The sequence below is a fragment of the Mustelus asterias genome, chromosome 19 (genome assembly GCF_964213995.1).
Source record: "Mustelus asterias chromosome 19, sMusAst1.hap1.1, whole genome shotgun sequence".
Taxonomy (NCBI): Eukaryota; Metazoa; Chordata; class Chondrichthyes; order Carcharhiniformes; family Triakidae; genus Mustelus; species Mustelus asterias.
In genome coordinates this window covers 67765848-67781861 of record NC_135819.1, presented here as the reverse complement: position 1 = coordinate 67781861, position 16014 = coordinate 67765848, and the positions used below count along the sequence as shown (strand labels likewise).

The 16014-nt window shown below is 46.7% G+C and overlaps 1 protein-coding gene across 1 annotated transcript in view; it reads left to right on the top strand.

The window, feature by feature from the left end:
* Window positions 1-8376: 8376 nt before the first annotated feature.
* The window catches only part of LOC144507585 (carboxypeptidase A1-like), a 44725-nt gene continuing 37087 nt past the window's right edge, over window positions 8377-16014 (top strand). The window contains exons 1-2 of the mRNA XM_078234739.1: window positions 8377-8670; window positions 9265-9335. Coding sequence (XP_078090865.1) covers window positions 9268-9335 — 68 coding nt within the window. The 5' untranslated portion in view covers window positions 8377-8670; window positions 9265-9267. The remainder of the gene's footprint in view (window positions 8671-9264; window positions 9336-16014) is intronic.

The following is a 16014-nucleotide window of genomic DNA, read 5'->3' as shown; positions in this document are numbered from 1 at the left end:
GGTCCAGGTGAATTATGTCCCAGGCTGTTGTGGGAGGCAAGGGAGGAAATTGCACGGGCTCTGACCCAAATTTTTATTTCCTCCCTGGACACCGGGGAGGTGCCAGAGGAGTGGAGAACAGCTAATGTTGTCCCACTATTTAAGAAAGGTTGCAGAGACAAGCCAGAGAACTACAGAGCAGTGAGTCTCACGTCTGTGGTTGGGAAACTACTGGAGAAGATTCTGAAGAAGAGAATCTATCGCCATTTGGAGAGGCAAAGCTTGATCAGGGATAGTCAGCATGGTTTTGTCAGAGGGAGGTCAGGCCTAACAAATTTGATTGAATATTTTGAGCATGTAACTAAGTGTGTGGGTGAGGGTATTGCGGTTGATGTAGTTTACACGGATTTCAGCAAAGCCTTTGACAAGGTCCCACATGGAAGACTTATTAAGAAGGCAAATGCACATGGGATACAGGGTGATCTGACAAGGTGGATTCATAATTGGTTTAATGGTAAGAGACAGAGGGTGATGACAGATGGCTGCTTTAGTGACTGGAGGCCAATGACCAGTGACGTGCCACAGAGATCCGTCCTGGGCCCCCTACAGTTCATCATTTATATAAATGAAATAGATGACTATGTGGGGGGGTAGGATCAGTAAGTTTGCCGATGACACAAAGATTGGCTGGGTGGTTAACAGTGAAGTTGAGTGTCTTGGGTTACAGGAAGATATAGACAAGATGGTCAAATGGGCGGATAAGTGACAGATGGAATTTAACTCTGAAAAGTGTGAGGTGATGCACTTTGGAAGGAGTAATTTGACACGGAAGTATACCTTGAAAGGTCTGACACGCGGAAGAACTGAAAAACAAAGGGACCTTGCTGTGTTTGTCCATAGATCTCTGAAGGCAGAAAGGCAGGTTAATAGGGCGGTGAAAAAGGCATATGGCACACTCGCCTTTATCAATCAAGTATAGATTACTAAAGCAGAGACGTCATGACGGAGTTGTATGGAACTTTGGTGAGGCCACAGCTGGAGTACTGTGTGCAATTCTGGTCACTGTATTATAGGAAGGACATGAACGCACTGGAGGCAGTACAGAGGAGATTTGCCAGGATGCTGCCTGGGATGGAACATTTAAGTTGTGAAGAGAGGTTGGGTAGGCTTGGGTTGTTTTCGTTGGAGCAGAGAAGACTGAGGGGCGACCTGATTGAGGTGTTCAAGATTATGAGGGGCATGGACAGGGAGCAGCTGATCCCCTTAGTTGAAGGGTTAGTTACGAGGGGTCACAAGTTAAAAGTGAGGGGTGGGATGTTTTGGGGGGATTTAAGGAAAAACCTTTTTACCCAGAGGGTGGTGACGGTCTGGAATGCGCTGCCTGGGAGGGTGGTGGAGGTGGGTTGCCTCACATCCTCTAAAAAGTACCTGGATGAGTACTTGGCACGCCGTAACATTCAAGGCTATGGACCAAGTGCTGGCAAGTGGGATTAGGTGGGCAGGTCATAGAGTCATAGAGGTTTACAGCATGGAAACAGGCCCCTCGGCCCAACTTGTCCATGTCGCCCTTTTTTTTTTAAACCCCTAAGCTAATCCCAATTGCTCACATTTGGCCCATATCTCTCCATACCCATTGTACCCATGTAACCATCTAAATGCTTTTTAAAAGATAAAATTGTACCCTTCTCTACTACTACCTCTGGCAGCTTGTTCCAGACACTCACCACCCTCTGTGTGAAAAAATTGCCCCTCTGGACACTTTTGTATCTCTCCCCTCTCACCTTAAACTATGCCCTCTAGTTTTAGACTCCCCTACCTTTGGGAAAAGATATTGACTATCTACCTTGTCTATGCCCCTCATTATTTTATAGACCTCTATAAGATCACCCCTCAGCCTCCTACGCTCCAGAGTGAAAAGTCCCAGTCTATTCAGCCTCTCCTTATAACTCAATCCATCAAGTCCCGCTAGCATCCTAGTAAATCTTTTCTGCACACTTTCTAGTTTAATAATATCCTTTCTATAATAGGGTGACCAGAATTGCACACAATATTCCAAGTGTGGCCTTACCAATGTCTTGTACAACTTCAACAAGACGTCCCAACTCCTGTATTCAATGTTCTGACCGATGAAACCAAGCATGCTGAATGCCTTCTTCACCACTCTGTCCACCTGTCACTCCACTTTCAAGGAGCTATGAACATGTACCCCTAGATCTCTTTGTTCTGTAACTCTCCCCAACGCCCTACCATTAACTGAGTAAGTCCTGCCCTGGTTCAATCTACCAAAATGCATTACCTTGCATTTGTCTAAATTAAACTCCATCTACCATTCGTCAGCCCACTGGCCCAATTGATCAAGATCCCGCTGCAATTGGAGATAACCTTCCTCACTGTCCACCATGCCACCAATCTTGGTGTCATCTGCAAACTTACTAACCATGCCCCCTATATTCTCATCCAAATCATTAATTTAAATGACAAATAACAGTGGACCCAGCACTGATCCCTGAGGCACACTGCTGGTCACAGGCCTCCAGTTTGAAAAACAACTCTCTACAACCACCCTCTGGCTTCTGTCAACCATAGAACCACAGAAAATTACAGCTCAGAAACAGGCCTTTTGGCCCTTCTTGTCTGTGCCGAACCATTTTTTGCCTCGTCCCACTGACCTGCACTTGGACCATATCCCTCCACACCCCTCTCATCCATGAACCCATCCAAGTTTTTCTTAAATGTTAAAAGTGACCCCGCATTTACCACTTTATCCGGCAGCTCATTCCACACTCCCACCACTCTCTGCGTGAAGAAGCCCCCCCTTTAACCTTACCCATGCCCTCTGTTTTTTTTCTTCCCTAGCCTCAGTGGAAAAAGCCTGCTTGCATTCACTCTATCTATACCCATCAAAATCTTATACACCTCTATCAAATCTCCCCTCAATCTTCTACGCTCCAGGGAATAAAGTCCTAACCTATTCAATCTCTCTCTGTAACTCAGCTTCTCAAGTCCCGGCAACATCCTTGTGAACCTTCTCTGCACTCTTTCAACCTTATTTACATCCTTCCTATAACTAGGTGACCAAAACTGTACACAGTACTCCAAATTCGGCCTCACCAATGCCTTATATAATCTTACCATAACACTCCAACTTTTATACTCGATACTCCGATTTATAAAGGCCAATGTACCAAAGGCACTCTTTACGACTCTATCCACCTGTGACGTCACTTTTAGGGAATTCTGTACCTGTATTCCCAGATCCCTCTGTTCAAGAAGCCAATTTTGTATCCATTTAGATACCTCACCCTGGATCCCGTGAGATTTAACTTTATGCAACAACCTACCATGCAGTACCTTGTCAAAGGCTTTGCTAAAGTCCATATAGACAACATCAACTGCACTGCCCTCATCTACCTTCTTGGTTACCCCTTCTTACCTCCTTCTCTGTAATATGTTCACTCCTCAAGACATCAATATTTAATTCCCCAAGTTCCCTAACATCCATGCTTTTCTCAACAGTAAATACTGATGAGAAATATTCATTTAGGATCTCACCCATCTCTTGTGGATCCGCACATAGATTACCTTCTTGATCCTTAAGAGGCCCTACTCTCCCCCTTGTTACTCTTTTGCCCTTTATGTATTTGTAGAAGCTCTTTGGATTCTCCTTTGCCTTATCTGCCAAAACAATTTCGTGTCCCGTTTTTGCCCTCCTAATTTCTCTCTTAACTCTACTCCTACACCCCCTATACTCTTCAAGAGATTCACTTGATCCCAGCTGCCTATGCACATCATGTGCTTCTTTCTTCATCTTGACCAGGGCCTCAATATCCCAAGTCATCCACAGTTCCCGACTTCTGCCAGCCCTGCCCTTCACTCTAAGAGGAATGTGTTTACCCTGAACCCTGGTTAACACACTTTTGAAAGCATGCCACTTACCAGACGTCCCTTTTCCTTCCCACAGACTCCCCCAATTAACTTTTGAAAGTTCCTGCCTGATACCATCAAAATTGGCCTTGCCCCAATTTAGAATATTAACTTTTGGGACAGACCTATCATTCTCTATAGCTATCTTAAAACTAATAGAATTATGGTCACTGGTCCCAAAGTGATCCCTCACTAACACTTCTGTCACCTGCCCTTCCTTATTTCCAAGTTTTGCCCTCTCTCTAGTCGGGCCATCCACATACTGAATGAGAAATTCCTCCTGAATACACAACAAATTTCTCTCCACCCAACCCTCTAATACTATGGCTGTCCCAGTCAATGTTGGGAAAATTAAAATCTCCGACTAGTACCATCCTATTTTTCTTGGAGCTATCTGTAATCTCCTTACATATTTGCTCCTCAATTTCCCGCTGACTATTTGGGGGCCTATAGTACAACCCTATCAAAGTGATTTCCCCCTTCTTATTTCTCAGTTCTACCCATATAGGCTCAGTGGCTGAACCCTCAGATATATCCTCTCTCAGTACGGCTGTGATGCTTTCCCTGATCAAAAGTGCAACTCCCCCTCCTCTCTTACCTCCTGTTCTATCTTTCCTATAGCATCTGTACCCTGGAACATTGATCTGCCAGTCCTGAACCTCCCTTAGCCATGTTTCAGTAATTGCTATAATATCCCAGTCCCACGTACCCATCAATGCCCTGAGTTCATCTGCCTTGCCCGTCAGGCCTCTTGCATTGAAATAAATGCAATTTAATCTGGACTTCCCTTGCTCTCTGTCTTGCTTCTGTCTGACCTGTCTGGTACTAGGATTACTGACACTGCCTTTACGAATGAATGTGCTCTCTTTAACTTCCGTGCTGTCCTCAAACTTCTTTTCTGTCTCCCTACTGCTTTGGATCCCACCCCCCTGCCAAACTAGTTTAAACCTTCCCAAGTGGCTCTCGCAAATCTCCCCGCCAGGATGTTAGTCCCCCTCCAGTTCAAATGTAACCCATCCCTCTTGAACAGATCAGCCCTTCCCCAGAAAAGATCCGAATGATCCAAAAATCTAAATCCCTGCCCCCTGCACCAGCTCTCAAGCCACGCATTCATCTGCCTAATCCTCCTATTCATACTCTCACTAGCACATGGCAGCGGTAGTAATCCTGAAAATACTAACTTCGAGGGCCTGCACTTTAGCCTTCTGCCTAACTCTCTATATTCACATTTCAGGACCTCATCCCTTTTCCTACCTATGTCGTTGGTACCAATATGTACAACGACCTCTAGCTGCTCACCCTCCCCCTGAAGAATGTCCTGCAATCGCTCAGAGGCGTCCTTGACCCTGGCACCAGGGAGGCAACACACCATCCTGGAGTCTCGATTGCGGCCACAGAAATGCCTGTCCGTGCCTCTAACTAGTGAGTCCCCGATTACTACTGCTCGCTTGCTCTTTGCCCGACCCTTTCCCACAGCAGAACCAGCTGTGGTCTCACAGACCTGGCTGCTGCTGGTATCTCCCCCTGACAGGCTATCCCACTCAACAGCATCCAAAATGGTATACCTGTTTGAAAGAGGAATAGGCTCAGGAGACTCCTGCACCACCTGCCCGCCTGTCCTGGCGGTCACCCATCCACCTGTCTGAACCTGTGGTGTGACAACCTCCCTGTAACTAGTGTCTATCACACTCTCTGCCTCCTGTATGCTCTGCAGTCCATCCACCTGCCGCTCCAACCAAACAATGCGGTCTGTGAGGAGTTGCAACTGGACACACTTCCTGCAGACAAAGTTGTCAGGGAGACTAGGCTGCTCCCTAATTGCCCACATCTGGCAAGAGGAACATGCCACTGCCCTAGCTGCCATTTTGCCCTTATACGGACTGTCCCTTCACAGCAGCTCCTCCACAAACCACCTTCTGGTCACAGTGACTGCACTTACGCAAATATGACCTGCAACCGCCAATCACCTTCGCCGGTAAGTTAGTTTTATACCCACAGTTACGCTCAGCTCCACCCACCGACCGCTCCCTGTAGACTAGGCCACGGATCCCCGAGGTAAGTTAGTTTTATATTCACAGGTCAGGGCATTTCATGCGTCGGTGTGGACTCGATGGGCCGAAGGATCTCTTCTGCACTGTAGTATTCTATGATTCTGATTCTGTGATTCTGTGACCGCCTGAGGAACCAGATGGATCTGAGGCTGGAAGATGGACTTCCTCCATGGCGCTGAATCTGGAAGGTCTGGAAGGTCCAGCTGTAGTTGCTCCCCTGCCCATTGCTGTGGTGTGTTTGGGGATCCCTCTATTCTGAACTCCGGAGTCAGCCCCAGGCATCATTTGGGTGAGTCCCGACATCTGCACACCATGTTGTTCCAGACGTGTTTTGCACCAGCGTGTTTCCCCACCAACATTGCAGAGAATCGGGCATTGGAGGTTGGGTCTTTGTTTGCATCCCATTAGTGGGAAGCACATCAGTTTCATGGTGGCCTGCAGTGGGTTTCCCGATTCACCATGGCGGGCACCAGCAGAAGATCCCATGAGAAATTCAAGCTGCCGTAAACCTAATTTCTGAGCCTCCCACCAACATCTCTCTCCCCCCCGCCACTCCCACCCAACATTGAAATTGTTGGCGGGGGCATGGGAGAATTCTACCCAAAGTTCTGGATGAGGTGTCAGCCATTTTGACTGAGGTAATTCACTCAGAGGGCTGTGAATCTTCAGAATTCTCTATCCTATCCTGGATGGTCAGTCATTGAGCATATTCAAGACTGAGATCAGTATATTTTTGAGTACTAAGGAAATCAAAGGATGATGGGGGTAGAGAGAGAAAGTGAAGTTGATGTCGAAGATCAGCCATGTTCTTATTAAATGGCAGAGTAAACTTGAGGGACAAGTTGGTTGATTTCTGGTTGGCAGATGGTGACTAGTGGCGTGCCACAGGGATCGGTACTGGGGCCTCAACTGTTTACTATTTACATAGATGATCTGGAGGAGGGGACCGAGTGTAGGGTAACAAAGTTTGCTGACGACACGAAGATAAGTGGGAACGTGAATTGCGTGGAGGAAGCGGAAGGTCTGCAGAGAGATTTGAATAGGCTGAGTGAGTGGGCACGGATCTGGCAGATGGAGTATAACGTTTGCAAATGCAAGGTTATTCACTTTGGAAGAAATAATAGCAAATTGGATTATTATTTAAATGGAAAAAAATTACAACATGCTACTGTGCAAAGGGACCTGGGGGTCCTTGTGCATGAGTCGCAAAAACTCAGTCTGCAAGTACAACAGGTGATCAAGAAGGCAAATGGGATGTTGGCATTTATCGCGAGGGGGATAGAATATAAAAGCAGAGAAGTCTTGCTGCATCTGTACAAGGCATTGGTGAGGCCGCAGCTGGAATACTGTGTGCAGTTTTGGTCCCCTTACTTGCGAAAGGATATATTGGCCTTGGAGGGAGTGCAGAGAAGGTTCACCAGGTTGACACCGGAGATGAGGGGTGTAAATTATGAGGAGAGATTGAGCAGATTAGGTTTGTACTCGTTGGAGTTTAGAAGGCTGAGGGGTGATCTTATAGATGCATATAAGATAATGAAGGGGCTGGATAGGGTAGAAGTGGAGAGATTCTTTCCACTTAGAAAGGAAACCAGAACTAGAGGGCACAGCCTCAAAATAAAGGGGGGTCAGTTTAGGACAGAGTTGAGGAGGAACTTCTTCTCTCAGAGGGTGGTGAATCTCTGGAGTTCTCTGCCCACTGAAGTGGTGGAGGCCACCTCGTTGAATATGTTTAAGTCACGGATAGATGGATTTCTGATCGGTAGGGGAATTAAGGGTTATGGGGAGCAGGCGGGTAAGTGGAACTGATTCACTTCAGATCAGCCATGATCTTATTGAATGGCGGGGCAGGCTTGAGGGGCTAGATGGCCTGCTCCTGTTCCTATTTCTTATGTTCTTATGACAGTATGGCCTATGCCTGTTCCCAGTTCTTACGCTGTTACATCCAAGTGCAGGGTTAATCCAAATTCATAGCAGAACTTTCGCAAGCTCTATAAATCAGATTTATCACTACGAGACAAAAGCAAAACTTGGCACAGCATCCACAGAGTCTCCTGTAGCCCTCACTCACTGAACCATGCAGCACACTGTGGATGATGCAAAATCCCACAATTTGCTGGACAATTTTCTTCTGAACTTTTGTCCGCTCTCTGTAACCACTCGGTTTAAATCTGCGAACCACCTGACCAACTTGCAATAGTGTCCAGACTCACAACGTTCCCTTAAGGCTGCGCAGTATACATTTAATAAAACACGCTGATCAAAGATTTACGTTACCATCTAACTGACACCTGCAAGCGAATTGGTTGCAGAATTTGCAGAAGTTCCAAAAATCAGATTTTTCGCCCTTGGGCAAAACAAACTCAACACAGGATTCACAAAGCTTCCTGTTGCCAACAAGTTCTCATATTTCATTGCATACCTCAGGAAGAGAGTTGCGAATTTTATAAGGAAGTGTCAACCACAAGCTTATCGCAACGCTTTATGGTATCCACCTCCTTATATTGATAACCGTGGAATTGCACAAATAGTCACACCTCAGTTACCGTTGGTAACACTGCAGCTGCCAGTCTCCGCCACTGACAGGAATCTCCCACCGTTTCAATAACTTGCCTTTACAAATTGTCTCGGTTGTTAAAGACTTCACCAAGCGGCTCACAAAGATCTTCTGAGATTGGAAATTCCAACAGATTGAGGTGGAAGAACTCAACACAATAAGGTGAGTGCTGGAGGATTCTTTTTTGGGAAGGAGGAACTAGCTGGTCTCCCTATGGTGATGCACATGGGCGTGGAGTCACGGTTATGATGGTCCTTAGAGTATTGACCTAAGAGAGTGGCGAGAATGTGAAACTTGCCATCCCAGGGTGTAGCTGAAGTGAGTATGATAGATATATTTAAGGGAAACTAGATAAGCACATGATGAAGAAAGGAATAGAGGACAGGCTGGCGGGTTTGGATGAAGATTGTGTGGAGAATGGGCTTGAAAGGCCTTTTTCTTGCTGCAAATATTTTGTAAAAAAAAATTTTTTTGAGATACGGGCATCGTGATGCCGGCTTTATTGATAATCCTTCGATTGACTTGGAGGAGCTCTGTCCAAACTTTTATGATGGACCCATTGTGCAGCCTTGAGTGTTAGATATTCCACTTGCTGAACTATTAGCCAATGGAGATATCTTTGCCTTTGAAGAAACCCAGATATGGGGAAATGTCCCAATGACATGTCATGTCACCAGTGCCTGAGTTACCATCAAAAAATATATTAAAGTGAAAAAGTGAGTAACACTGTTTCTATTTCATTCTTTATTTCCACAGATAATGAGGGCACTTTGGCTCTTTCTCAGCATTGTCTTCGCGACTGCTCGTAGTCGGGTAACTTTTGGCGGGTGAGTAAATTTCTTGGGTCAGCAACCTTCCTTGAGCTATGGTGTTGTGACAGTCAATCTGTTCCTAGTGCCTTCTCGCAGGCCTACTCCCTTAGGCCTTCTAGCTAAGCCTTTTCTAATGTAATTAACCCCCTCCTATTTTAAGTGGGTTAAGGGGTTAATTCCTTGGAAAAAGGATGAAGAAAATCTCAGGTGACTAACTATATTTTCATTCGAGAAAAAGAGACTGAGGGAAGATATGATCCAACCTATCAAAATAAATATCAATCAGGTGAAAATAAATAAGCGGTTTAAGTTGGACAATAAGCCTGGGATATGGCATCATAGGTAACGCTTTCATGAGTTGCAGGTAAGGTTGGATGTCAGATAGAACTTTTCTCGCCATAAATTACTTAACGGGCAACAAATTCTTAGAGAAAGATTCAGTTCGGGTCAACTGACCCCTTTTGAAAGAGATGGATCGATACAAATTAGAGACAATTTCAGGACATCCCAAAGCACTTTACAGCCAATGAAGTACTTTTGAATCATTGTTATTATTCAGGAAACACAGCGGCCAATTTTCAATGTGGTAATGGCCAGATAATGTTTTTTTTAGTGAAATTGAGGGATAAATTGTTGTCAGGTGTCTGTGGATAACTTCCCTACTCTGCTTTGCGATAATGCCATGGGATCTTTTGCATCCATGTGGGAGAGCAGGCAGTGTAACGTTTCATCATATTGAGACTTGCGACAGCACCTCCTCAATGCCGCACTGGAGTGTTGGCCTAGATTTTTGTGCTAAAGTATCTGGAGCGCGACTTGAGAGGATTCAAGATGGCGCCGGAGTGAAGCGACTTCTTACGAGCTGTCCCCAGCACACCCTCTAATTCTATCTTTTACTCTTGTTCTATGCTTTTAAAACTGTACTCTCACTCTCTTAAACTCTCTACACTCTCGCTATGACTATAACATTATATTCTGCACCCTCTCCTTTTCTTCTCCCCTATGTACTCTATGAATGGTATGCTTTGTCTGTATAGCGTGCAAAAAATAATACTTTTCACTGTATCCCAATACATGTGACAATAATAAATCAAATCTAATCAACCTTAAGACTAAGAGCTGAGCATGATACTCAGTGAGCCACACTGGAGCTGGACATCTGGTGGAAAGACGGAATTACAACAATGTTTAATTTATTTTGTCTCAGAGAGGTGGGGAAAAAACATAATATCCTTTAAATTAGGGCAGGGTTTCCCAAACTTTGCAAGCAGCAGAACCCCTAGTGACCTCCCAAGAGCATCAAGGAACTCCAAGCATTCTTAACATGTCGATGCCCCATTTTGCCACAAAAGAGACATGAACACAGAAATCAAATGTAAGTATTTCTAATTATAACTATGTATATATTAGGAGTTAGAAAGAGGCACCCAGTCTCAAATATTTTCAACAGCAACATGGCCTCCACTAATTGACCCCTTGCCAAACCACTCTCCCATAGCCCCTTAACATTAACCCCTGGAAATAGTACCCATTTTAGGAGTGGGCCATCTAAAAAGTTGTCTTATTTTTTAAAAAATAGTCTTATCCTGGCCTTTGTCATTTTTAATAGGATAGTGATGCTGGAAAGCTGATACTCGTATCAGACACACTCACCACGCGCTAAGTTTGGCTCCGAGACCCGCTCTGGGTTCTGCTCTGAGATCCGCTCTGGGTTCTGCTCTGAGACCCACTCTGGGTTCTGCTCTGAGACCCGCTCTGGGCTCTGCTCTGAGGCCTGCTCTGGGTTCTGCACTGAAACCCACTCTGGGTTCTGCTCTGAAATCCGCCCTGGGTTCTGCTCTGAGATCCGCTCTGGGTTCTGCTCTGAGACCCGCTCTGGGTTCTGCTCTGAGATCCGCTCTGGGTTCTGCTCTGAGACCCGCTCTGGGTTCTGCTCTGAGACCCGCTCTGGGTTCTGCTCTGAGATCCGCTCTGGGTTCTGCTCTGAGACCCGCTCTGGGTTCTGCTCTGAGACTCGCTCTGGATTCTGCTCTGAGACCCGCTCTGGATTCTGCTCTGAGACCCGCTCTGGATTCTGCTCTAAAATCCGCTCTGGATTCTGCTCTGAGACCCGCTCTGGGTTCTGCTCCGAGACTCGCTCTGGGTTCTGCTCTGAGACTCGCTCTGGGTTCTGCTCTGAGACCTGCTCTGGATTCTGCTCTGAGACCTGCCCTGGGTTCTGCTCTGAGACCCGCTCTGGGTTCTGCTCTGAGACCCGCTCTGGGTTCTGCTCTGAGACCTGCTCTGGATTCTGCTCTGAGACCTGCCCTGGGTTCTGCTCTGAGACCCGCTCTGGGTTCTGCGCTGAGACCTGCCCTGGGTTCTGCTCTGAGACCCACTCTGGGTTCTGCTCTGAGACCTGCCCTGGGTTCTGCTCTGAGACCTGCTCTGGATTCTGTTCTGACTCTTCCCATCACTTCACAGTCCACTCTTGCTCTGACACTGAATGATGTTCTGCACATTTGCTGCACGTGTTGCAGCTTTATGTATTTATGTTAACCTCACATTACAAAATGCTGCACTATTGATAAAGTCGATATTCGAGGCCCCAAAGTCAGATTGTCCTACACTGCTCAACTTCATAAAGTCAATCCACTAATTCAGGGGCTCCCAAACTGGGATCTGAGGAACTTGGGGAGTCAGGGGGTGCTTGCCAGGGGGTCAGCGGGAGCCTGTCAGGGGGTCAGCAGGTGCCAGGGGGTCAGCGGGAGCCTGTCAGGGGGTCAGCAGGTGCCAGAGGGTCAGCGGGAGCCTGTCAGGGGGTCAGCAGGTGCCAGAGGGTCAGCAGGGGCCTGCCAAGAGGTCAGCAGATTTTAGTTTCATGCTGTTCCCAGCTCGTCCAATCAGAGAGAGACCAGCCTCTCATTGGACAAGCAACTGTGCAGTATATTTCCAATTTTACAAATGAGCCTGTCCTGCCACGGACCCCCTGGCACCCGCTAGCCCCCTGGCACCTGCTGACTCCCTGGCACCTGCTGACCTCCTGGCACCTGCTGGCCCCCTGGCAGACTCCCACGGACCCCCTGGCAGGCTGACCCCCGGCACTCAATGACACCCTGGCAGGCTCCCGCTGACCCTCTGGCACCTGCTGACCCCCTGACAGGCTCCCGCTGACCCCCGGCACCTGCTGAGCTCCCTGACCTGCTGGCAGGCTCCCGCTGACCCCCTGGCATCTGCTGACCTCTTGGCAGGCCCCTGCTGACCCTCTGGCACCTGCTGACCCCCTGACAGGCTCCCGCTGACCCTCTGGCACCTGCTGACCCCCTGACAGGCTCCCGCTGACCCTCTGGCACCTGCTGACCCCCTGACAGGCTCCCGCTGACCCCCTGGCAAGCACCCCCTGACTCCCCAAGTTCCTCAGATCCCAGTTTGGGAGCCCCTGAATTAGTGGATTGACTTTATGAAGTTGAGCAGTGTAGGACAATCTGACTTTGGGGCCTCGAATATCTGAAAGATATCAAAATGGTGAAGAGCACCCATTCCCATATACCTGTCACTTTTGCAAACTAATAAATATTAGGCTTGAAAAGTCACAAGTAATTCACTTGCTGAAACTTCTTTTGTTTCCTCATATTTTATTTTCACTAGGTTTTATTCCAGGGATGGCCCCTAGCTGAGGTAACAGACATTCTGCTATTTAATCGCCTTCTGGAAAGTTCCAAGCTCAGAAGAGTTTGCCTGTTAGCTCTTGTCTGCTAAATTTCCCTCACTGTGGAGAGGTTTGATCGCTCTGTCAGTAACCCTCCGACCCACCCCCCATAACAATCTACCAAGGAGATGTCACGGCCCAGTATTGGGTCAGATTATCCGAGATCGACTTTATCAATAGTGCAGCATTTTGTAATGTGAGGTTAACATAAATACATAAAGCTGCAACACGTGCAGCAAATGTGCAGAACATCATTCAGTGTCAGAGAATGAATAGGCTAATACTAATGATGTAACTTCTGTTGGAATTGTTTATCAACCAGTAACTGTAAAGTTGGGCATGTTCTCACTGGAAAAGGGAGTGGTACTGTGATTGCTTTTACAATTCTAAAGCGACTAGGCTATGTCAATCATAACAAGCTATCTCACCTTATCCAGGTGAACCCAGGGTGTAGACTAAGGGCTTAGAACAATATTGAATACTCCGAGCAACTCTTACATGCTGTGTGTCTGCCCACACTCCCAGGAGATCCCCTGTGTGCCCACGTCATCACAGTGTCCGCATGACCACTCGTGATCTTTCCTGCTTACATTGGGACAGCTGGTGGGTTGTGGGGTGTAACAGTGTGACAGAACAGTCACTGGATGCAGACTACTTACAACATACAAATTGAACAGGCTAACGACATGTAACTATTTACATTGTGCAGAACGCAGATTAATCTGCTGATGCATAGACCTTCATATCTCCTTTCCCCACCTTAAGATAAAAGCAAAATACTGGGTTGTCAGAATCTGAAATAAAAACAGAAAATGCTGTAAAATCTCAGCAGGTCTGACAGCATCTGTGGAGAGAGAATAGAGCCAACGTTTCGAGTCTGGATGACTCTTCATCATGAAGGATCATCTACTCTCTCCCCACATATGCTGTCAGACCTGCTGAGATTTTCCAGCATTTTCTGTTTTTGTTCCTTTCCCCACACTTTCTTTGAAATAAATGAAGGCCTGTTGTAGACTAATCTGTGACATAGTCTTGGAACCTTGCATTTGGTTTAGTCATATGCCCTGAGCATGTGATTGTGCCAGTTGGGTGTGCTGGAGCTGCTGTTGGGTTGGTGTCCTCAGAGTGGATGGCATTAGGCATCCTTTCGGTATACACCCAATGGCTGAAAGGTTGCTGCTTTGGTCTCTGGAAGAGCCTCCATTTCCACTGGAGTAGGGGGCTTGGATTGTAGGTTGGATGGCTGGGGTATTGTGGAGGTTGATTGGTCCTGATACCTGCAGTAGGCATTGTCAGTTTCATATGTAATGGGCACCGTCCAAAGCTATCACAAAGTTGTTCAGCTGCAGGGCATGGCCATGTATCACTGCAGGATTTGCCAGGACTTGCATTTCCCATCCAAGATGCTGCAAATCTTGGCATTGAGCATGTCAGCTATCACCTATTCAACCATCTTCATAGGGTGATGAGGTCTAAGCAACATCCTGTTTAAGTGAACTGGGTCGATGCAAACCCTGACCATGCCATCTTTCTTTACTGCAGCCGCCATTGCTGAAACGCATACTGTGCCCTCATCTGTGGGCGTTATGACTCCTGGTGTTGTTATCAGATGTAGTTCATTGACTACAGGCTAAGGATGCTCTTCTTGGAGGACAGACTGCTGGTGGAATTGAGTCATCTAACTTCATATGGCATCTTCCAGGTAGCTTACCAATGACATAGCAGTCGAAGATGTCTACACGGGGGACAAGGCCTGTACTTAAGGGAGGGGCTGAATTCCAAACCCTGGAAACAATATTTCAGTGGGTGACTGGTCAGAATGGAACCTGCTCCCTGGGGAGAAGCGTGGGGAGTTAGTATTTATTCATTCGAATGCAGTTTAAATTGATTCCTTTCTGCGCAGTGAATCAAAATCAGCCACCATTATTTTTACAGGGACAGGCAATAAATCCTGAGATAAAAACAGAGAATGCTGGAAAGACTCGGCAGGCCTGGCAGAGAGAGAAATGCAGATTTTGTTTCGCGTCCATGTGACTCTTCTTCCTGTGACGCTCAAGCAATGGGAATGAAAAAGAAGAGGACACAGTACGTTGTGAGATGTTTTCTACAGCTGCTGGTCCAGAAGGCACATCAGCACTTTTAGTCGGAAAGGGAAGGGTTGCCAACTCTGGTTGGATGCATTCCTGGAGGTATCATCACATGACCTTCTGCCTCCAATCTCCCTGTCCCCACAATTTCACGATTGGTCACCTAAAATGTCAATCCCCATGACTTCCTACACAAATTGGCAAGTGAATAGTCTTTTCCATATCCAATTAGAGGACTCTTTACTGTCAGCCAAACTGTCTGTTGCTTCTTATATCCAACATTTTATAATAAATGACAATGTTCAAAGAATGATTTGTTAATGCCCCTATGATATTCTCCCCGGGTTTAATTACGGTCTCTAATTCCTGGAAATTAGACTGTAATTCCTGGAAATGTCCAGACAATCCCAGATGGTTTGTAATGCTGGTAAAGTGATACACTTCATGTAGAAAACCTTATTTCCCGCACCTGATATAGACTGTGGCACTCACTGTATCTCTCAATCTTTTTCCAAAAATTACATCAGTTATCATCTGAAGCAGTTATACCATTTGTTCCCAAGACCTGACATATTCTAATAGTTTTTCTTCTCCCAGAGACTAAGGCCTGGATTTTCACCCTCAAGTCAGGGGTTGGATCTACAACCCCTGGAAACAGTGCACAAACAGCCACAGGAATGGCCTAATGTGAGGCGAGCTGTGTGAAAAGTCGGCCTCAGTGCTCTGGTATTTTGTCCCAGCTGTAAAGAAAACAAGAACAAAACACAGCACTCTCGCCCTCACCCCTTTAATACCCACACACTCCCCTTTCCCCATTCGTGCCAACTCACACCACCTCATTTCCTCCCTCCCCCACTCTGCACTTAACATCCTCTATGCCAACTCACCCAGGTTCCACTATGGGCAGGCCTCAGGAGCC